Below are 23205 nucleotides of genomic sequence, written 5' to 3'. Positions count from 1 at the left end.
AGGCCTTTAAGGAAGCAGGTCAGGAATTTGCCTGATCACCTTGAGCTTCTCAATGATTTACGGAATATAATTGTCTAGGTAGGTAGCTAGGTGGAAAAACTGATGGAGTGGCAGGCCTGGAGTCAAGAAGAACTGAGTTCAAATCCAGCCTCAAACACTAACAAGCTGTGTGACCCTAGACAAGTCACTTCACACTGTTTGCCTTAAGTTTTCTCATCTGTAAAATATGATGGAGAAGAAAATGCCAAACCACTCCAATATCTTCGCCAAGAAAACTCAAAAATGAGGTCATTAAGAGTCAGACAGATCTGAAATGACTAAACATCAACAATTGCTTCAGTAAATTAGAAGCAAAGTCACTTTAAAAGAATTGGGATAGACTGTGCATATTTGCAAGTTCTCAAGAAACTAAATTGGAAGTGTTGGACCTGGCAAAATGAAAAATTGTCTGCAAACCTGGAAACTTCAGCACTGATCAAAAGATGAATTTACCATGAATTTGAGAGTCATAAGAAAATTGTGCTAATTTAAAAAAGATTCAATGGAGAAAAAGGAAAGTCAATCTCAAAACCATTTGAAAAATGATTTTAAATCAAAGAGGTAGGAAGTTAAGAAATTAACTATTAAAAAATAAAATGCTGAGTCAATGTAAACAAATTTGCACAGATCCATCTGGGTTAATCGGGTTCAGAAACAACAAAAAGAGAAATTAGAGATAGTTTTTACATGATAGTCTTGACTTGAGGCTCAATTAAAAGAGTGAGAAGTATACAAAGATTCTCTTGAAAGGTAAAAAATAAAATCTGACATTTCAACTGCCTACAGTGGCATTAATTCATCCAGAAGTCAGATGAGTTACGTCAATTCCTGATTCTCCAAAGATAGAAGAGTAGGGAGTTTTCACTTCAACAGAGACTGTGACAAAGTCCTCATTTTTGCCAGTATCAGAATCTCCAGCAAGGGCCAACTTTGAAAAATAGAAGAGGAAAAAGAAAAGCCCAGGATTGCAGAAATTGGCAGGATATGTTTTTAGGAAGTTTTTCAAGACCTCATTGATAAGAGAAGACTAGACTAGTAAGCCTGCTATGCCTAAAAAACTGTGAACTCCACTTGAAGAAATACATGTTTCTTCCCTAGGCATTTGGAGTTAGTTTTTTTCTTATTATGATTTCCAAGGTTAATTTCACAAATTCTGGTATTCTGGTGGATGTAGAAAAGTAACAAATCACTCACATAGCAACCTTTAAAATTGAACAATTGAAAACTTGGATTTAGATTGGGTTAGATAAATGAGTTGGGAACAATTATTATTCACAGCATAGTTTACTTGGTCTCTGAAAGGTAACTGCTGGTGCCACACATTCTTTGTAACTGGGAGAACAGAAGTAATAACTACTCTATAATAGTTTCTGAATGCAACTAGTCAGCTGGTCATTCACTATACTTTTTTTTAACTCTTCCCTTCTGTCTTAGAATCAATGCCATAGATTGGTTTCAAGGCAGAAGAGTGGTAAGGGCTAGGCAAGGGGGGGATCAAGTGACTTGCCCAGGGTCACACAGCTAGGAAGTGTCTGAGGTCAGGTTTGAACCCAGGACCTCCCATCTCTGGGCCTGGCTCTTAATCCACTGATTCACCCAGTTGCCCCCCAAAGTACCTATTTTTAATGTTATTCTATTCTATTGGACAGGCTCTGGACTAAGAATTGGGGATACAAAGAAGGCAAAGGGAGTCCCTGCCCTCAAGGAGCTCATAATCTAATAGGGGAAACAACATGCAAACAAGTATGTACAAACAAGCTATATACAGAGTAAATTGGAATGAATAACATAGAATCCCAAAATTCATAGATGAATGGAACAGCTTTTCTGTGTAAACTAATTTGGAGATCCACTAGAGGAATGTCCTTGGACTGATTGTAAATTTCATTTGTACTTATAAGTTCATGAGATTGTCTATTAATGTCATTTTTACAAGGTATTTTTATGTTGTGGTTTGGGAAAATACTATATAGAAGTGCTTTAGATTTAGGAATGGTATCTAGCCTGATTCTTTTGTCAAAATGAAGATGTAGCTGCTCTTTGATTGGAATAGTGAACTTTTTTCTTTTTTCAAAAACCCTTAACTTCTGTTTTAGACTTGATGCTAAGTATTGATTCCAAAGCAGAAGAGAAGTAAGGATTAGGCAATGGGGTTAAGTGATTTGCCATGCATGGGTCCCATAGCTAGGAAGTATCTGAGGCCAAATTTGAACCCAGATCCTCTCGACTCCAGGCCCAGTGCTCTATCCACTGTACTAGCTGCCCCTTGAATATAGGCATTTAAAATTTTTCAACTATCAGTTATTAGAAACTTTGGGTTGCAATGGAATTGCTTGTCAGCTCTGGGAGTGGGGAGAGAAGAGGGGAGGGAGAGAAAATGAATCATGTAACCATGGAAAATGTTTAAAAATAAATAAAAGGTACCATCAATTAAAAAAAAAAAACTTTGGGTTGCTTTGAGAGGTAATGGATTCCCCTTTGTGGAGATCTTTAGGCACAGACTAAATGATCACTTGTCAGACATATAATAGTGAGGTTACGGGTGAGAATAAGAAGCTGATGGGGGCAGCTGGGTGGCTCAGTGGATTGAAAGCCAGGCTTAGAGATAGGAGATCCTGGGTTCAAATGTGGCTTCAGGCACTTCCTAGCTGTGTGACCCTGGACTAGTCAACTTAACCCCCATTGCCTAGCCCTTACCACTCTTCTGTCTTAGAACCAATACACAGTATTGATTCTACGATGGAAGAAAAGGGTTTAAAAAAATAAAAAGCTGCTAAGATCTCTTTTCAAGTTCCATATTCTGTGACTCTGTGAATTCTAATTTCAGGGTACACAGCAAGTAGATCCACTTCTCAAAGTGTGACCCGAGGGTCCCAGACCCTTTCAATGGGTCTTTGAGGCCAAAACTATTTCATAGTAATACAAATTTATTTGCCCATTAAAATATATCTCCCTTTTTCAACTGCATATCTATGTGAAGCTAGATTTCCTTCAATACTTCCAGACAACAGATTGCAACAGATTGAATGCAGAAACAGATAGGACAATCCAGCTGTCAGCTCTGAAGCCAGAAATGAAAGATACACAAAATTCGGTACAACAATGCCTCTCTTTTCACTAAATTTTATTGTTTAGGAAAATAGTTATTTTTCATAAAATATGCTACTTATGTTAGTTAGCATTCAATGGGCTTATTACTATTTTTAACAAATTAATAAATAGTTTTACATGTTTTCAGTTTTCATTTCTAATGGTAAATATCAAGAGATGTTAACCCACACAAGCAAGAGCTCTTTGGAACCTTCAATAATTTTAAAAGCATGAAAGAGTCAAGACCAAAAAAATCTTGAGAATTACTGAAGTGGGTCATTTTGACCCAAATGTAGTCAGCATGAAAGGAAGTAACATGAAAAAACTCTGGAAAACTAGTCTGGAACCAGATTACGAACAGTTTTAGATAGCAAACTGAGGAATTTGTATTTTATCAGAAAGGCAACCGGCAGCCACTGAAGGTGCTCTAGCAGAAGAATGGCACTGGCCGACATGCAGTCCCTCCCTCTCAGAACTATCTTATATTCTTTTGTCTTGAGTGTATACTTCTCTATGTACATTTTGACTCTTTCCTTAGAATGTAAGTTCCTTGAAGGCAGAGACTATTTAAAGTTTGTCTTCCTACCCTAATCAATATATTGATTGAGCCTGGAGCTCCAGAGAGGGCCCAAGGCTGCATTTACAGAGTATTTAGGTCCTCTTGTCACTGAATAGTGGAATTTGAGAGTTAGTTCAGCTTCTCACTTGAACATACCATCTCCCCTGAGCTCATCCTGTGTTCTCATCCCTTTTACAGCCAAACTAGAAAAAAAGCTGCCTCTATCCTCAGTGCCTCTACTTTCTCTCCACCCACTCACTCACTTCCCTACCTCTTGCAATCTGGCTTCCAAACTCACAACTCAACTGAAAATACTCTCTCCAAAGTTACCAATGACCTTTTTTGTTTTTTAAACCCTCACTTTCCATCGTAGAATCAATACTCTGGATTGCTTCCAAGGCTGAAGAGCAGTAAGGGCTAGGCAAGGATGGTTAAGTGACTTGCCCAGGGTCACACAGCTAGGAAGTGGCTGAGGCCAGATGCCAAAGACACATTTAATGGTCTCTTATCAGTCCTCATTCTCCAGAATGCAGTATCCAATACTGATAACCACCCTCTCCTTCTGGATACTCTCCTCTCTGGGTTTTTGCCTTTCTTTTTTCTTTCTTTCTTCTTTTTTTTAAAAACATCATTCTCTCTTGGTTTTCCTCCTTGACTGACCTCTCCTCAGTCTCTTTTGCTGGATCACTTATATCACACTCCCTAAAAGGAATTGTACTGAGGCTTTGTCCTGGATTATTTTCTTTTTTCACTCTACAGGCTCTCTCTCTCTCTCTCTTTCTCTCTCTCTCTCTCTCTCTCTCTCTCTCTTTCTCTCCCTCTCCTCTCTCTCTTTCTCTCTCTCTCTCTTTCTCACTCTCATCTCTCACCCTTATCCCCTCATCTTTCTCTCTCTTTTTTCTCTCTTCTCTCTTTCTCACTCTCTTATCTCTTTCTCCCTCATCTTTCTCTGTCTGTCTGTTTGTCTCTCTCTCTCTCTCTCACACACACACACACACACACACACATCAGTTCCAATGGGTTTAATTTTCATCTCTTTGTAGATGACTCCCAAATCTATATATCTTGCTCCAGTCCCTCTCCAATCCTGCATGCCCAACTACTCATTGGATATTTTAAAACTAGATGTCATATAGACATCTCAAGTTCTACAAAAGTCCAAAACAGAAGACATTATTTCCTCCCCTCAAAAAGTACACCTTCTTCCAAACTTCTCTGTTTCTGTCTGGAGCATCGACATTTTTCCAGTCCACCCAGGTTCATAGTTCTGTCTGATTCCTCACTCTCCCTTATTTAACTCATATATCTAATCAGTTGCCAAGTCTTGTCAGTCTCATGTACCATAACATCTCCTGTATTTGTCACCTCTCTGCTCGCATTGCTATTGCCCTAATTCATCACATTACCTCTCACCTTACTAACTGTGGTAACTTCCAAACTACTACTCCTGCTTCTGGTCTCTCCCCTCCCTGATACATCCTCCACCCAAGTGATCTTTCTAAAGCACAGATATGACCAGGTCACTCCCCTACTCACTAAACTCCAGTGGCTCCTTATTACCTCTAGGATGAAATAAAAACTGTCCTATTTTTAAAGATATTCACAACCTTATTCCAACCTACCTTTCCAGCTTTATTATAAATTATTACCTGTAAAACATTCTAAGATTCAACCAAATTGGTTGTTTTTTGTTTTGTTTTGTTTTGTTTTTGCTAGTTCTGATATACGTTTAACACCCCCTATCTCTCAATTCTGTGCTCTTGTATTGGCAGGCTCTCATGACTGGAATATATTGCCTCTTGATTTCTGCTCTTCAAATTCTTTCCTTCAAAGCTCAATTCAAACATTCTCTTTAGTCTTTTCCAATTCCTAACCTCTCTCCCCTCCCAGCTCTTAGTGCCTGATGCAGCTAAGAAGCTAAAAGGTTAAGGAGCTAAAGGGCTAAGGAGTCTAGAGTCAAGGGATGGGGCCGGGGAGGGGGGGTTTCAGACATTTTCAGGGATTCCTGACTCTTCATAACTCCATTTGGGGTTTTCTTGGCAGAAATACTGAAGTAGTTTGCCATTTCCTTCCCCAGTTCTTTTGATAGATAAGGACGATGAAGCAAACAGGGTGAAATGACTTGTCCAGGGGTCACATGGCTAGTAAGTATCTGAGGCCAGATTTTAACTCAGGACATTGAGTCTTCCTGACTCTAACTGGAACTCTAACCATTCTATGCTACCTAGTTGCCCTTAAGAGTCAAGAAGGACCTGAGTTCGAATCCAGTCTTGGACAATAACTATGTGACTCTAGGCAAATCATTTAACTTCCTTCATTTTCTGTAACTGTAAAATGGGAGTAGTAATAGCACTTCTTTCCCAGTAGGATTGTCATGAGGATGAAATTAGGTAATATTTGTAAAACAAAGTGCCTAGCATATAACAATAGGCACTTAATGAAGGCCTGTTTCCTTCCTTTAACTTCCACTAAATTACCTTCTACATATTTCTTATATATTTTGCAAATACTTAAAATAAATATTTCTTTCCCCCAATAGACTGCAAGTTCCTTGAAGGTAGGAACTAGTTAATTTTTTCCCCTTTGTATCCCTAGTGCCTAAGCACAATGTGGGTACTTAATACTTGTTTGATTAATGTATCTAGTCCAAATTCCCCATTTTACAGCTGACAAAACAGGCAGAGACAGAGATAGAGAGAACAAATAACTTTTCCCAAAGTCTCATTCTACAATGTACCTGCTCTGGGTTACCACTTTTTTAGAAAGTTATTAATTCACATAATTATTTCCTGCTTGATGGGGCAGCTAGGTAACTCAGTGGATAGAGCATCAGGCCTGGGGTCAGGAAGATCTGAGTTCAAATGCAGCCTCAGATACTTGCCAGCAGTGGAACCCTGAGCAAGTTATTTAACCTGCTTGCTTGCCTTAGTTTCCTTATCTGTAAAATGAGCTGGAGACAGAAATGGCAAACCTCTCCAGTATCTCTGCCAAGAAAACCTCAATGAAGAGTCAGACACAATTGAAATACCAAGAATAATCACGTTTTAGAATTTGCAAAGAGCTCAGAACTACCCCCTATGAAATAGGTAGTAGAAGTACTCCTTTAGAAACTCTTAAATCCATGGTCCCTTTTACCCACATAGATCACAACCTTCTATGATTTAGTAGAATCTCTAAAAGCTTCTGTAGCTAGAAAATCCATCAGTATGAGCTGTAGCAAATAAAAGTAAGTTGCCCCCCAAACAAAGAAAGATCAGAGAAGTCAAGTCAAGTGAGGTGTCACACAGCAGGTAAAGAGCAGAGCTGGGAATCAGGGAATTGCACACACACACACACACACACACACACACTGTTGTTTACAATATGAAAGTTTAAAGATGAAATTGGAGTCGTTTGGAAAAAAGATGACTGTTAATTGAATTACTGGCCAGATGACATCTTTCTTCCCACCCTTCTAAGACGGGAAGAAAATTGATTTTCTTAAAAGACATCTCCAAATCTTATTGGGACAGTTAAGCAACACAGTGGATATGGGTGCCAAGCTTGGAGTCAGGAAGACGAGTTCAAATCCAACCTCAGACACTTACTAGCTATGAGACCCTAGAAAAGTCACATAACTGTGTTTGCCTCCATTTCCTCATCTTTACATGAGCTGGAGAAGGAAATGGCAAATTGCTCCAGTAACTTTGCCAAGAAAAAGCCAAATAGGGTCATGGAGAGTCGGACATGATTGAAGATGACTCAACAACAACAATATATCTTGCTGCAGGTCCCCAGACTGACTTCGCAGACTGTTACAGCCCATTCCCAACACTGACCTGGGATAGGCGATCTGAAATTCTTTCACTTTTTCTTTAGTTTCTGTATCTATGAGTTCATCAAAGATGTCCTTTCTTACTCGAATAACTGTGGCTCCTTGACTTATCAAGATCATCTTTCGCTTATCCTGTAAGCTGTCAGGAATGAGGTATTGGTGCAGGCCCTGGAGAAAGAAACACAGTCCTTTTCAAAACACAAACAACGGAAAACACAACACAGAAAAAGCAACTGCAAGACCCACCAGAGGTCACCTCCCCTTCTCTCTCTCTGGTCATCAGGCCCCATATCTAAAGCTTCCCCAGGGGAGAGAAGCTTTAAGATAGGAAGATAGAGGAAGGATAGAAGTTTTGGATACCACGAGGGGGATGGCGGAGCCAAATTAGAGATATGAGGTGGCAGGAATGAGTCAGAAATGCAGGCCTTATTAATTATCAATGAGCCACAGCAATACTCCGATCAGTGGACTACTCAGAAGGCTTGTAACCGTCCAGTGATCCAAACTTAATACCACACAGGTCAGAGAGATGATAGAGAAAAGAAAGTGCCTGGCCGAAGGCCAGGTCCCAGGTGAGAGAGATAGAGAAGGATTAAAGATGGAGCTTTGCCAGAGGCCAAGCTCCAGCAAGGACAGACATCAGTGGGAGCTGAGATCCAAGTGAGGAAGAGGGGAAGAGGGGAAGAGGGGAAGAGAGGAAGAGGGGAAGAGAGAAGGTGGAGCCTGCTGGCTGTATTTAATCTCTTTGATATGCAAATATACACAATACATAGGGATGATTATCATTGGTTAATGACAAGGTATAGGTGTGGTTTCTCTTAGCCAGGTGAGCGCAAAGAAACCTGTGTTCCCGCCTAACCTGGGGAAAGCTGGGGTCAAGGGTCAGAGGCTTTCCCAGCCATGTGCAAGACTGAGCATGCTCAAGACTGAGCATGCTCTCTTCTAAGACAATCTGTACATACTGTTTCCCTTGCCCATAGCTAGGGGTGGACTGCTACAATACCATCCCAAAGCCCAGCACTATGGCATGTACAATGGAGGCATTTCTGAAGTGGTAATTAGGCAAATCAATCAATTCAGTGAGACTCTAAGAAGGGCAAAATCACCCTTGCTCAACTATTTGTCCGTGTATAAGCTTACCTCTCTGAAATTCTTCCCAATGATCATTCTAATGCCTTTCTTTTTAACAAAAAAAACTTTTTTATTTTGTTTTTTAATTATTTTTTCTCCTTGCTTTGAAAAAGAAAAAAAAACACCTTAAAATAGGAAGCCAAACAAAACTGAAACCCCATATTAGCTGTATCCAAAAATATGCATATCTCATTCTCCATATTTAGCCCATCACACCTCTCTGCCAGGAGGTAGGTAACATTCTGAATTATTGGGCTTCTATAATAATGGCTGATCACTGTATTGATTGAGTTCTTAAGTTTTTCGAAATTGCTTTTTTATAGTGTTGTGATTGTGTAAATTTGTTCTCCTGGCTCTTCTCACTTCACTCTATTCTAGTTCATTCATCTCTTCCCAGCTTTCTCTGAAACCTCTTATTTTAGCTTTAATTCAGTTTTATCTTATTTTCAGTTCCAAATTCTCACCCCACTCCCAACCTGTTGAGAAATCAAGAAAAATAAAAAATGGTTATAAATATTTATGGACATCTAAAACAAATTTCCACATTACCCATGTTTAAGAATTCAGAATAAAGAGAAGAAAATATCTTTCAGTCTGCACTCTGAGTCCATGAGTTCTCTTTCTGGAAGTAGACATGTTTCATCATGATTCCCTTGGAATTGTGGTTTGTCATTGTATTGATCAGTCAGTAAAGTCTTTCAGAGTTGATTATCCATATTGTTGTCACTGTATATTGTTCTTCTGGTTCTGCTTGCTTTCCTTCATCAGTTCATCCAAGTCTTCTAACATTTTTCTGAAATTCTCTTCTTCTTCATCGCATCTTATTGCACAATATTATTCCATTACATCATATACTATAACTTGTTCAGCCATTCCCCATTTGATCAGCATCTACTCAGTTTTTACAACCATAGAAAGAATTGCTATAAATATTTTTGTACATATAGGTCCCCTTCTTCTTTCTTTGATCTCTTTAAGGTATCAAACTAGTAGCAGTATAACTGGGACAAAGAATGTGTACAGTTTAATAGCTTTGGGGGGTCTTAGTTCCAAATTGTTCTTCAGAATAGTTGCATCAGTTCACAGCTCAACTAACAGAGCACTACAGAACCTGTTTTCCCACATCCTCTCCAACAGTCATTCTCCTCTTTTTGTCATCTTAACCAATCGGATGGGTAGATGGCACTTAATTATTTCTTTGTTAATGTCCTTACCGTCTGTCTTAGAACCAATACTAAGTATCAGTTCCAAGACAGAAGAGCAGTAAGGGCTAGGCAATGGGGGTCAAGTGACTTGCCCAGGGTCACACAGCTAGGAAGTACTCACCTAGTAGCTTCACCTCATTATTTCTTACAGCACAATAATATTCTATTACTTTCATATGCCATAATGTGTTCAACCATTCCTCAATTGATAGGCATTCTCAGTTTCTAGTTCTTTTTGACTACAAAAAGCTGCTCCTTTTTTTTTTTGCATATAGGACCTTTTGTTCTTTCTTTGATACCTTTGGAGATTAGATGGATGGTTCAAAGGAATGCACATTTATTTAACTTTTAAGGCATAGTTGTAAATTGTTTTCCATAATGGCAGTACTAATTCACAGTTCCACCAATGTACCTATTTTATTTCCTTTCTCTAGAAATTCAGCATGTGGCTCATAGTCTTTTACCTTCCAAGGCCTGCCTTCATACTTGGGGACTTCATTACATGCATTGATGTGCTCTCAATTATCCCAGTGGTCACAGTTCAGCAACCTCAACAACTCCAATGAATCCTTTCTTAGTTCTCACTTAGCTACCCACAGGTTAAGTCCTGCTTTAGATTTCACCATCACTACATTAGTCCATGATTCTGAATTTTGAAATTCTCCTGATAACCTCTTGTACCCATCCATCTTGTTCTCACTCTTCATAAATCTGATTTTCTTTTTCACCATAATCTCTAATACCATTCTCTGTTCTAGTATCATTTCTACTATGGCCTCATTTTTCTCCCTTCACAGCCTTACCACTCTAGTTAGCCGTTTCAACTAGTGTGATTCCTTTATCCTTGAATGGCTTTCTCCTTGTTTATTTGTCACATATCCCTTGGCCAAGTCCCACTTTTGTTAACCCCACCATCTGATTTTTCCACTCCTATCCTATGTTATCTAGATTCACCTGGGTGTTCAACAGGGCACAGCAATCTTTCAATTCTTCCCTAGTTGACCATCACATTCTTTCCTGAAGCTCTTCCTAACCTTCTTTATGCTCCTCAAGCCCCAGATACCAGCCCTTCCTTTTCAGGGAAGGACCTTGTTCCCTCCTTTACTCAGAAAATTAGGTCTAAACCACAATGAACTTCATACACACACACACACACACACACACACACACACACAATCTAATCTCAAAATCCCTCTCCTCCAGGGATGTCAAACTCAAATAGAACTAGGGCCATTAGAAACAGCTAGGTGGTTCAATGGATTGAGAGCCAGGCCTAGAGAAGGGGGATCCTGGATTCAAATATGACCTCAGATAATTTCCCAACTATCACTTAATCTTCATTGCCTAGCCCTGTGGTGGCAAATCTATGGCATATGTGCCAAAGGAGGCAGTAAAGGCTCTCTCTATACATATGTGTATTGTTGCCCCAGTACAGCATTCTAGAAATTGTGAAGATGGGATTAACTCTCTCTTGCCCACTTTTAGATTTAATCACCAGAAGCGTATACACCCCCACATTTCCTTAAGTGAAGGGAGATCTGCAACCCACATGCTGAACTGGGTGACAACTCAGAAATGACTGACTGCCCCTTGGGCAGTCCCCTAAGTAAATTCTAAAACTGTAATTAGTCCACATAGAGTGAAAGGCAGGCACAAAAAGTGACACAAGGAAGGGTCTGCTCTTGGATCTTCCTTTAGGACTATCCTGGGTGAGTGAAAAGGCTGATTCCTTTCCTGGCTCCTAGAGGGAGTAGCATCCAGAAAGGTCCCTTCCCCCATCTTGGAGGAGGAGGCTGAATGGCTGGAGCCCTTGCTTAATTTACCCCTAGGCCCTCCAGCTGGGGCTTCTGGAGCCCTGCCAGAGTAAAGCCAGGGCTGGAGCAAATAATTTAGCTCATTAAGCTAGATTTCTTACTCTGCCCTCTCTCATTTCTCTACTTTCACTCTTTTCCTCTATTTTATAAATAAACTGCTATAAAAGTCATTTTGACTTGAGATATATTCATTTTGGCAACCACATTTCTCTTATATTTAGTCCAACCTTAATTTTTTTAACCTTATAAAAGCCAGAGGGACATGGGGCCAGGCTGCTCCCTTCCCAATCTCCACATGTGCCTGAGAATATTTCTCACATCACCCACCCCTCTAAAAAGTTTGCCATCACTGGCCTAACCCTTATTGCTCTTCTACCTTAGAACCAATACACAGTATTGAATTCTAATATGAAAGAGAAGGGTTTTGTTTTGTTTTTTAAAGAAAAGAAACAGGGCCATTAAATCATACATAAGGATCCCTGCAGGATACATTTTGACTTAGAAAGAAAACTGCATATTTTATTAACATTATGTTTTCTTGTATTTTTATTTATTTCATCAAACAGTTCTGACGACATTTTAATCTGGTTCTAATCCCTTCAGAATGTTGTAGGTGATGGAGGTGGACAATGATAGAAAATAGTGATAGAAGTAGGACCCTCATATTCTGGAATCTTGTATTTTTCACCAGTTAGCCTTAATTAAACATAAACTACAAAATCTGTATTACTAATCATTTAACTGTTGTGTATAATTAATCACTTATAGTGGTCTTACTTACTGTTCTGGATCCTCCCTATGTACCCCACCTAGATAAGGACGTTCCAGTAGGGTAGTGAGCCCTCCCCAACACTGACAAATGATTGCAAATGGGACAATAGAGGGACGCTAAGACTCTGGCAGCCCAGGAAAACCCCTCCAACCCTACATGTGCCCCTTATTCCATTTTTTATGTCCTTGAGTTCACCTATTGATGTATCAGACCCAAAAATATACCTCTACCTGGATTTGTGCCTTCCTCCTCTACACCTATTTTCTGTGGTTTTCTGCCTAGAACACCCCAGAATGCCACGGGGTGCTATTCTGGGAAAAGGTGGAGATTTCCCTGGAATGAGAGGGGACAAACCCCCAGACCCTTAGTAAATATGCAAATCCTGACCTATGGATAGGGCCATTCCATCAGCCTAAGCTATTTCACTACCTTAAACTTCTTCTTTCAATAAATACTTTCATATCTCTGGACAGAACAGAGTTTTGAGCATCCAGTTCTTTGAGTAAGATCCTGCTATAAACTTTGGTGTGTTTTCCCACAACATAGGCCCCTCTTGACAGTTCTGTTCTATAGCATCCCCTATTTCTCTCTTCCTGAGTTAGACTCTAAAGAGCTGAGCCTTCATACTAAAGCTGATACTTCTCCCTGTGCCCTTGATCCTTCTATCCCATCTCATCTTCTCTGGGGACCTGTTCCTTTGATCATTCCTCTCTCTGTCTTCAATTTCTCCTTATCATTTGGAGCCTTACCTATTGCCCAGAAATATGCCTAGGTCTCCTTCTTTCACCTTTAAAAAATAGTCAATTGGCCCTGCCTTCTTGAGCTATTGTACCAGACTTCCCTCCATTTCCTACAGGGAAGGGAGTGGGGCGGCTAGAAAAAGTTATCACCACCCCTTACCTGCATTTTCTCACTTCCCACTCGATGGGACTGCCCCAGTGATCTGCCTCTAGGACCCAATTATTCAATCAGAATGGCATTCCCCAAAATAATGTCAATGATCTAACTCCCAAGATTGGTCGCCTGCTCTAAACCTTCATCCTATTGACATCTTTATATCTTTTGACAGTATAGTTCACTCTCTTTTCACACAGTTTCTTCATGATACTGCTCACTAGGTGGCATGGTAGATAAGAGTGCTGGACCTGAAAGGAGGAAGACCCAAGTTTGAATCCTACCTCAGACACTAGCTGTTTGACCCTGGGTAAATTACTTAACTCTGCCTCAGTTTCTTCTTTTGTTGCTGTTTGTCCTTCATTTTTGAAGAGAACCAATAACATCACAAGGGTGATGTCTTGACTTGCACTTCAGTTGGATTTAAGTGAGGCAGAGTTGCCTAGTCCTCAACCAAAAAGAATCTCTCTCTTCTGGAGACATCAAAATCCAGTGACAAGACAAAAGTCAAGATGCCTGGTGATGGCCTGGGATGCAGCAGATGACTGTGACATCTTTGATGTCTGACCAAGCTCCTTAGAACCTTCTTCAGCCACCAGTCTATGTTTTTAGACTCAAACACTCTATGCACCAGCCAAGATGACTCATTTGCTGTGCCTTCAGCCACCTTTATGGCCATTGCAACAAATTGTTCTCATCTACCCATTCTGCTTGGGAAAATCTTCACATGCTTGAGGTAAACATTCCTCTAACTCAAAGGCAGGTTTCAGGTCTGTCAGTGATCCTCAACCTGGTTTAGCCTGCCTGCTGAGATGTTTTACTGAGGTGTGGCCATTGTGCATTCTAAGGCTTTTTGGAGTCACAGGTGAGAGTTGGGTGACACGTGGACATCAAGAGTGGATGAACTGTTCATCCCAATCTGTCCAATGAGTGGGAGTAGAAAATAGCAAACCACTCCAGTATCTCTGCCAAGAAAACCCCAAATGGGATCATGAAGAGCTAGACACAACTGAAACAACTGAACAAGATAAATAAATATCAGATTATTGTCTTTCCTACTAAACCCATCATTCCTCCTAATTTTCCTTTTTCTCTTTAGACCAGAACATTAGTTTCCTAGGTTCTCAAACCTCAGAACCATCTTTCTTTCCTCTTTCTCCTTCATTCATCATTATATCCACACAGTGACCAAGCCATGTCAATTCTACCTCCATGACATTTCTGAAATCTATCTCTCTTTCCACTCACAGGGCTACCACTCTAGTTCAAGCTTTTGTCATCTTCTGCCCATAGCATCCCAATAGCCTCCCAGTTGGTCTTTCTGCCTGGAGTCTCTCTCCTTTCCAATCCATTCTCCAAAGAACTGACAGACTGATATCACTCAGACATAGGTCCAATTATCTCACTCTTGGTCAGCAAGTTCCAGTGGCTCCCTCTAAGATCAAATACCAATGGTTTGGATTTAAAGTCCATCCTAATATGCCACCAGCCGATCTTTTCAGGTATTTCACATAGTTCTCCCTCAGACTCCATTCGCCAGCCAAATTGATACACTTCCTATTCCTATACAGGAATATTTCTTCTCCATGTCTTTCTGTAAGACTTTCCCCATGCCTAGAATGCTCATCTCCTTCATCTTCACTTCTACTTTTTTGGAATGCCTAGCTTGCTTATCAATTCCCAAGAAACCTTTCCCTGAGCCCTCCCCACCCTAACTTCAATTGCTTTGTACTCACTATGTATATACTCTGCACATAATATGGACTATGTGACCCTGGACAAGTCACTTAACCTCATCTATAAAATCAGTTGGAAAAGAAAATGGCAAACCTCTTCAAGAAAATCCCAAATGGAGTCACAAAGTGTCAAATATGACTGAAACAAGTGAACAACAACGAGGGATCATGTAAGCATAGGCAATAAATGGCCTTGAGGTCAGGAAGATCATGGTTCAAGTCCCACCTCTAAAAATTACAGGCTTGGGCAAATTATTCAATCTCTCTGAGCCTCTGCATCCTCATCTTTAAAATAAGGGGATTGGACTGGATAGTGGATGAGGTACTCTCTTCCATCTCTAGGATCTTCTAATTCAGTAATACAAATCCTCCCCCTTTCTGCCTCCATTCCTCAGTGAAGTTCCAGTTCAAACTGAAATGGGGTACAGGCTGCTTCTGCTACATTCTTCCTTCTTCTTCAGCTTGTGGGTCAGTTCACACCACCGCAAGGCCTCTCCTCTGTTGCCTTCAAGCCCAGACAGACTCTCCCAATGAAGGGTCTGATGGCTGGGGCCAGTTAGGCCACCATCCCAGCTGACCCAGAACTAGCCCTGGGTGACTATGAAATCTATTGTGTAACTCACGTGCCCGAGCTTCCGTATACCCGGGAACAGGTCCCTTCAGAGCCAGCCCCTGGAGAGACACTTGAGTTTAGAGAGGCCCCGTATGGCTCCGTATCCTCAAGCTTCTTTTGGAGAGCGGGAAGATTTATTCTCACTGCTATATGCCATTTGATTTCTAATAGGGCTCTGTAATACTGGATTGTTCATTCTTTTGTCCTGACAATCCTAGGAATGCCCTCACATTCCCTGCCCCAGCCGTTTTAACATTATTATTTTATTTTTCAAACATTTTAAAATTGGAATACTTAAGATTGAGCATACAAGGGTCTGTGCCACCTAGTAAACAAAAACTAATTTGGGCCTAATAGGCCCAGGGGGTCGCAGATTCCCCCATTGATTCCCCCATTAGGATGAATGGGGAAGAGTCATTCTTGGTGAGGCCTCGATTTCTTCCTCTAGATCACCAAGGACACTGGAATCCTACTTCAGGCATGTAATATCCCCCGTCATCATGAGGGGATCAGGGAGAGAGACTGGCAATGATTAACTCGCCTCCTCATTAGGTAGCCACCAGTTAAAGATGTCCTGGGCTGTCTAGGGGAAGGCTGAAAGATGAGCTTCTAGAACTGTATTTAATGACTCAAGATGCTGAATGAATTTGTCTTTGATCACCAAGAGATCATGGAACTAATTAATTTATTGATTATTGATTTTTTTTTACACAGAACCCATTCTCTTAGAATTTTTACTCATCACAAGATATATAGGGCAGCTAAATGGTAGAGCAAATAGAGTATTGGATGCGAGTCAGGAAGATCTGAGTTCTAATCCTATATCAGGCATTTACTAGCCATATCAACACGGATCAAGTCATTTAGCTTCTGTCTACCTCAGTTTTTCTTATTTATAAAATAGGGATAATACCTAGAGTACCTTCTCCTCAAGCTTATTGTGAGAATTAAGTAAATGTAAGAAAGTAAAGCATTCTGTAAAACCTTAAAACACTATATAATGCTAGCCATGGTTGATGATGACCTAGTATTATTTCCTCAATGGAAGCAAATCTTTCTCTTTTGAGTGAGTTGAATCCAAAGTCATTTGGAACAGATATTGTTAACTAAGGAGAGTAACAGATTGCTCAGTGGATAAAGTGCCAGTTCTGGAGCCAGGAAGACCCGAGTTCAAATTTAGCCTCAGAAACTTATTAGCTGTGTGACTCTGAGAAAGTCACTTAACCCTGTTGACCTCACAGTTTCCTCGTCTGTAAAACAAACTGGAGAATGATAAAGCACTCCAATATCTTTGCCAAGAAAACTCCAAATGAGTTCATGAATAGTTGAACATGACTAAAAAGACTGAACAACAAAAATCTAACCATGGTGGTTAAGGGGAAGAATAATGTTAATTTGAGGTCCCAAATGAGGTTTAAATCTAAAGATGTAAAAGAGAATTTCTCCTAACTTGGATCCAGAAGTGCCGGAAAGAGAACAATATATGATTGAAATCAGGCTGTGCCTTCCCAGAAGGCAGAGGGGAGTTCTTTGAGGGGACATCATTCACTCAGATGTATAATTATAATCACTCACATTTATAGAAATAAAGTTTGAAAGCACCCTTCCTCATAAAAACTTTGAAGAGTATTATTATTCATATTTTGCAGATGGAAAAACTGAGTCTCAGAAAGGGAAAGGGTCTTTTGAGGCCATAAAGCTAGATAGCAAGTTGGATTTTGGCACTCCACACCATGGGGGCTCTGCTGTCTATTGCGCTTCCTGATTGACAATGACAAACAGTGCAACGTTCCTAGTGGCTGGAAGCAAGGACTTGGGTAAATACTTTACCACAATATCGCCAGTTTCTAAGCTGTGAACCTTCACATAGACTCCCACCACAGCATCCTTTGGTATCGGTCCATGCAGCGTCTTCACCATGGGGCAGGAGAAGGGGCTGGAGAAGGAACCAGACCGGAAGCATCTGAAAATAGAAGGATTCAGGGAATGTCTCCTGAGAGATCTGGGTCACTGGAACCTGAATGTCCACCTACGATGGACTGAGAACATTAGATGATTTGCACCATGATTAATCAGTCTTCATTGCTCACCCACCCCAAGGATGCCGCCAGCCTCACTTTCCAGGAAATTCCCATTTACCCAGAGTTAGCAGGTCAGGTCCACAGAAAGAATCCATTTATTTCTATGTAATGCCCACAGAAAAGGGACAGCAGACCAGAAGGAGCTATTCAAATTACCTTGAATTTAACTGGCAGATTGTGTATTCTATAGCGGAATGTTGAAGGCATTAAAAAAATTTTTAACCAAAGGATTAAGAATTAAGTATTAGTAGGGGCCAGCTGGGTAGCTCAGTGGATTGAGAGTCAGGCTCAGCAATGGGAGGTCCTGGGCTCAAATATGGTCTCAGACACCTCCTAGCTGGGTGACTCTGGACCAGTCACTTGACCCCACTATTGCCTAGCCCTTACTGCTCTTCTGCCTTGGAAGCAATACACAGTATTGATTCTGAGACAGAAAGTAAGGGTTAAAAAAAAAAGAATTAAGAATTAGTAACCATCATCTATCTAGTCTATGGTAGGTATTTGATAAGGACAATCCCTTTCCCCACAGGAGGAAATGGAGTTGGACCTGAAGGAAAGTGAAACTCTTCAATTCAACAAGAATTGACTAAGCCCTTAGTTGTGACCTGAACTTCCCCTCTCTGAAGTCTGTTTCCAAATCTATAAAACGGGGACAGAAATACTTTTAATTCCAGACCCATCCTCACTAGGATGGTAAAGAAAGCACTTTGGAGACCTTAAAGCAATTGATTTATTAATCAATCAACAAGCCTTATTAGGCATCTGTTATATGCAGGGAGTAGTGTTAGATTCTGGGGATTCAAAATCAAAATGAAAAACATTCTGAGACCTTGAGGAGCACCCTTTCTGTTAGACATTACTCTAACTAGTGACCCAATAACTTCCTTTTCTGGAGATTTCTAGGGTCAGAAGCATCTATCTAGGGTCAGGGGGATAAAGAACCCAGCATTTAGAGTCAGGGGCCTGGATTTAAGTTCAGATTCCACTACATCTTGTTATTGGCCATGGTTTCCTCTCTTATAAAGTGAGGATTTGGATTAGATCAGTAAATTCCCTTCCAGCTCTGAATCCCAGGATCCTTTCATTCCAGAGCAGCGTGATAATATTTCAAGGACCCAATTTTACTTGGGTGTGCCTGCTTTCCCCAAAGCAAATCACAGCTTAAGAACAGAGTCTCTGGGGGTTTGTCAGCTGGAAATTAATCTTCCTGCAGCTGACTCAAGGATAAACCTTTTCAAACTTAGCTAGACCCTTCCTTGGTTGAAAGAAAAACAAGAGCCTGTCACTGAACCCATACTTAAAGCCTTTCTAGATTGGTGGGACTGTTCAGAGCTCATGCTTTAGTGTCAAAGCCAGGTAGCATGATGGACCTGGTGTCAGGAAAAGCTGAATTCAAATCTCAGACATTTACCAGTGGAATGATCCTGGACAAGTCATTTAATCTCACTCAGGCTCAATTTCCTCATCTGTAAAATGGGGGAAATAATAGAGCCCACCATATAATGCGGTTGAGAATCAAATGAGATAAACTATGTACAGTGCTTTGCAAATCTTAAAGTTCTATATAAATAGGGGCAGCTAGGTGGCTCAATGGATAGAATGCCAGGCCTGGATTCTGACTTCCGGGGGTGGAGCCAAGATGGAGGAGTAACTAGGGCAGCAGCTCCCTTTCACCATGAAAATCCTCTCCAACCAAGAGTAAAATATCACCACAAAACGAATACAGGAGTGAAAGAACCAAAAGGAGGCAGAGTGAAATAACCTTCAAAAAAAGAAAAACCCAAAAGGTAGGCAGAGACCATCTGGGGAACGGAGGTGAGAGGGGAGCAGAGCCAGCAGGAGGCTATAGCAGGGAGTGAAGAGCAAACCACCCCAAACATACACATACACACACACATCTGCTCTCACAGGTTCTGAATTTAAGTCCTAATTAAACAGGCAGACCCTGAGATCCTGCCAGGGCAAATAATGGTCCAAGCCAACTCACACCCCTTGAAATTTCAAACTCGTGGAGAAATCTGGAGTCTGGGCTGAAGGGGGACAATCTGTGTGAGCCCAGAGTAAAGCCAGGAATCCCAGTCTGGGTTTGGGATGAGGACACAGTTCTCAAGAGGAGCCTCCCCAGGATCTTTGTGCCCAAAATTAAAGGTGGAGCTCCAGGACAGAGCAATCAAGGGTGTGCCTTGATTGAATCAAGAATACCTAGAGAGAAAAAAAATAACTTGAGCCTAAGCTTGGGGCTAGAATTTGATCAGCCCCTGACCTGACCAAGTTCCCACTAAGATAAAAAGCTTACACCTAAGCCCTGGTAAACGAGTAACAACCCAGAAAATAAGTCAAAAAAGATATCAAAGAAGGACTGAAGTTTAAGAGGGTACCCCAAATTCTGAACAAAAAAAAAAGCACCTAATTTTCAAGAGTTTTTATGGAGACAAAGAGCAAGGTGCAGACACATAAGGGGACAATGAAAGCAAAGGAAACACATGCAAAGTACAAAAGAATGCCAGGCCTGGAGATGGGAGGTCCTGGGTTCAAATTTGACCTCAGACACTTCATGCTTCAAAGCTGTGTGACCCTGAGCAAGTCACTCAATCCCATTTGCATAGCCCTTACAGTCCTTCTGTTTTGGAACCAATATGTAGTATCAATGCTAAGACAGTATGGTTTAAAAAAAAAAAGGAATTAAAGAGCTCAAAGTCAGAAATATTTTATTCCTCCTTTGTGTATTTCATTTTCTTAATCTGTCAATAGGGAGAATAATATTTGTAAACAATGTACTAGAAAACCCTGAATTGTTCCCTTTCACCTGTAGCTTGCTCAGATAAAGAAAAGGCAGTCATGATGTGATTAAAATAAAAAAATTTTTGGTGGACAATTGGATTCGAATTTAAAAAATAATCCCTGAGGCTTGTCAGACACAAAGATTACTATCAATTTGTGGTGATTCACATGAAGACCCATGTTGCTAGCAGAAGTAATTCAGGTAGAATTGTGCAAAAGACTGGGCAATTCTGGGCAAAAAAAAAGAAAAAGGAAGACCTTCTAGGCCCAGGTGGTGTTTTTAACCCTGCTGCCAAATGAAAGCAAGGGCTTAAGAAAAGATAGATGGATTGGGGAAGTGAACAGCTGACACTGGTTCCAGAAATTCAATTCCCGATCTCAAACACCATCTTAAAAAGAATTTGCACTTGGAAATCCCAGCTTCAAATGTAGGAAGGATGGGATGTTGTCCAGGAATGGAATATACCTATGCCCAAAGGGCACTAAAAGACTGTCTGCCCTTTGATTCAGCCATAGTACTACTGGGTTTATACCCCAAAGAGATAATAAGGAAAAAGACTTGTACAAGAATATTCATAGCTGCGCTCTTTGTGGTGGCCAAAAATTGGAAAATGAGGGGATGCCCTTCAATTGGGGAATGGCTGAACAAATTGTGGTATCTGTTGGTGATGTAATACTATTGTGCTAAAAGGAATAATAAAGTGGAGGAATTCCATGGGGACTGGAACAACCTCCAGGAAGTGATGCAGAGTGAGAGGAGCTGAACCAGGAGAACATTGTACACAGAGACTGATACACTGTGGTACAATTGAATGTAATGGACTTCTCCATTAGTGGCAATGCAGTGACCCAGAACAACCCGGAGGGATCTATGAGAAAGAGCACTATTCACATTCAGAGGAAGAACTGTGGGAGTAGAAACACAGAAGAAAAACAACTGCTTGATCACATGGGTTGATGGGGATATGATTGGGGATGGAGACTCTAAACGATTATCCTAGGGCAAACATAACAGTATGGAAATAGTTTTGTTTTGATCAAGGGCATAAGTAATACCCAGTGGAATTGAGTCTCAGCTATGTGAGGGGTTGGGGGGGGGGGGGAGGTAAAGAACATGACTAAATAAAATTTAAAAAAAAAAAGGAATGGAATATATCCAGGGTGGTGGTGGTGGTGGTGGTGGTGGGGTGTGTGTGTGTGTGTGTGCGCGTGCACACATGCATACATATACATCTCTACTTATATATATTTGCCTGGAATTTAGCAAATCTAATTAAAAAAAGGCTTTAAACTAAAAAAGAGGGGAAGAAGAAAAATGCATTCATATGTCTAGTAAGCTAAATACCATAGACTATAACTAGAAGGTAAGAATAATAAGGGATGCTCAGAAATGCCCAGGAGACAAAATTTAAATGAGGAGCTTATGAGCTACACATCATAAGAGAAAGAGGCAAATTTGACCTTATGGGTATATACCAGGTATACCTGGCACCCTTATGCTTCCAGGAAGGGTCTTCCTCATTCTAAAAGAAGAAAATAGAGAAAAGGAGGTAGAAAAGCATTTTATATTAAGAAAATAAACTCAGTTGAGGGCATCCAGGAACCAAAGGAAGAAAGGATAATGGAGAACATTAGATATAGCAATGAACAAGCATTTATTAGGCAGCCACAAGACAAATGCTACATTATTTTTATTTTATTCCTTTTTTTCAAGAAAAAATCCACCTCTTTCTTTTTCTACCCATTCAAGAAAATGAGAAAAAGAAAACCCTTCTTTATAAACATAAATAATTAAAACAAATTCCCACATACCACTTAAATTCAATGAACATTGACATTGATTAAGCACCTACTGTGTGGCAGGTATCACCTGGAATGTACCAAGTATATAAAAAATAAAAGATATCAGTAAAAAATGTAAACAATAGAAGCAAGGGCAGGTAATAGAGTTTGAATACAAAAGCCAGATAAGTCCTATAAGGATGTCAAAAACCTTAATGACATAAAAAATGAGCTAAGGATAATGAAGGATACTAAGGAGCACAAAAAACTTCTTATCTCCTTTTTTATTGATGTCTTTTGTTTTCCTATCACATTAATTTTCAAATATCTCCCTCCCTATTTTTCTATGTGGCAAGCCATTTCTTGGAACAGAGATAAAAAAGAAAGACAAAATAGGCAATTCAGTAAAACCCAGCAACACATCAAGCACATTCAGCAGCAGTATATGCAATCACTATTTCTCCACAAGGACAGCTTTTAAGTTATCATGAGAAAAAGAGGTGGAACAAAGAAAAGATAGGACCCTCATGCCTAAGGTGCTGATAAGAGATGATGGAGAGAAGGCTAGACTACTCAATCCCTTTTTTTCCTTCTATTTTCTTAGCCAAAAAGAATCATCATTATACTGTAAAAGCCCAAATAAAAATAGCTAATAGTTATCTGAAGGTTAACTGCAAGACCTACTCAGGATTTCTATGACTGCTACTACAAAATACTCTTTATCAGAATAAAGGAAGGCAAATAATTGGACCATTCTTATAGTTCATGGTTTAGCCATACCTATTATATAAGAAAAATGATGGTGCTACCTAAATTGATTTTCAGATTTAGTGCCAAACCAAAGGTTTATGTTATAGAATCAGATAAAATAGTGACAAAATTTATCAAGAAGAA

At 40.2% G+C, this 23205-nt stretch overlaps 1 protein-coding gene and 1 long non-coding RNA gene across 2 annotated transcripts in view; one reads left to right on the top strand and one right to left on the bottom strand.

The window, feature by feature from the left end:
* The window catches only part of CNBD2 (cyclic nucleotide binding domain containing 2), a 91627-nt gene that overhangs the window by 5964 nt on the left and 62458 nt on the right, over window positions 1–23205 (bottom strand). Inside the window, exons 10-11 of the mRNA XM_007474258.3 lie at window positions 17498–17630; window positions 7507–7670 (exon numbers count right to left, since the gene is read on the bottom strand). Of these exons, the coding sequence (XP_007474320.1) occupies window positions 7507–7670; window positions 17498–17630 (297 nt within the window). The remainder of the gene's footprint in view (window positions 1–7506; window positions 7671–17497; window positions 17631–23205) is intronic.
* Window positions 19355–23205, top strand: part of LOC103102540 (uncharacterized) — a 45420-nt gene continuing 41569 nt past the window's right edge. Inside the window, exon 1 of the long non-coding RNA XR_008915217.1 lies at window positions 19355–19535. This is a non-coding gene — a long non-coding RNA (uncharacterized LOC103102540). The remainder of the gene's footprint in view (window positions 19536–23205) is intronic.

This window comes from Monodelphis domestica, chromosome 1 (genome assembly GCF_027887165.1).
Source record: "Monodelphis domestica isolate mMonDom1 chromosome 1, mMonDom1.pri, whole genome shotgun sequence".
NCBI classification, from domain to species: Eukaryota; Metazoa; Chordata; class Mammalia; order Didelphimorphia; family Didelphidae; genus Monodelphis; species Monodelphis domestica.
The sequence above is the reverse complement of the archived record's forward strand: the minus strand, read 5'-3'. Positions and strand labels throughout refer to the sequence as shown.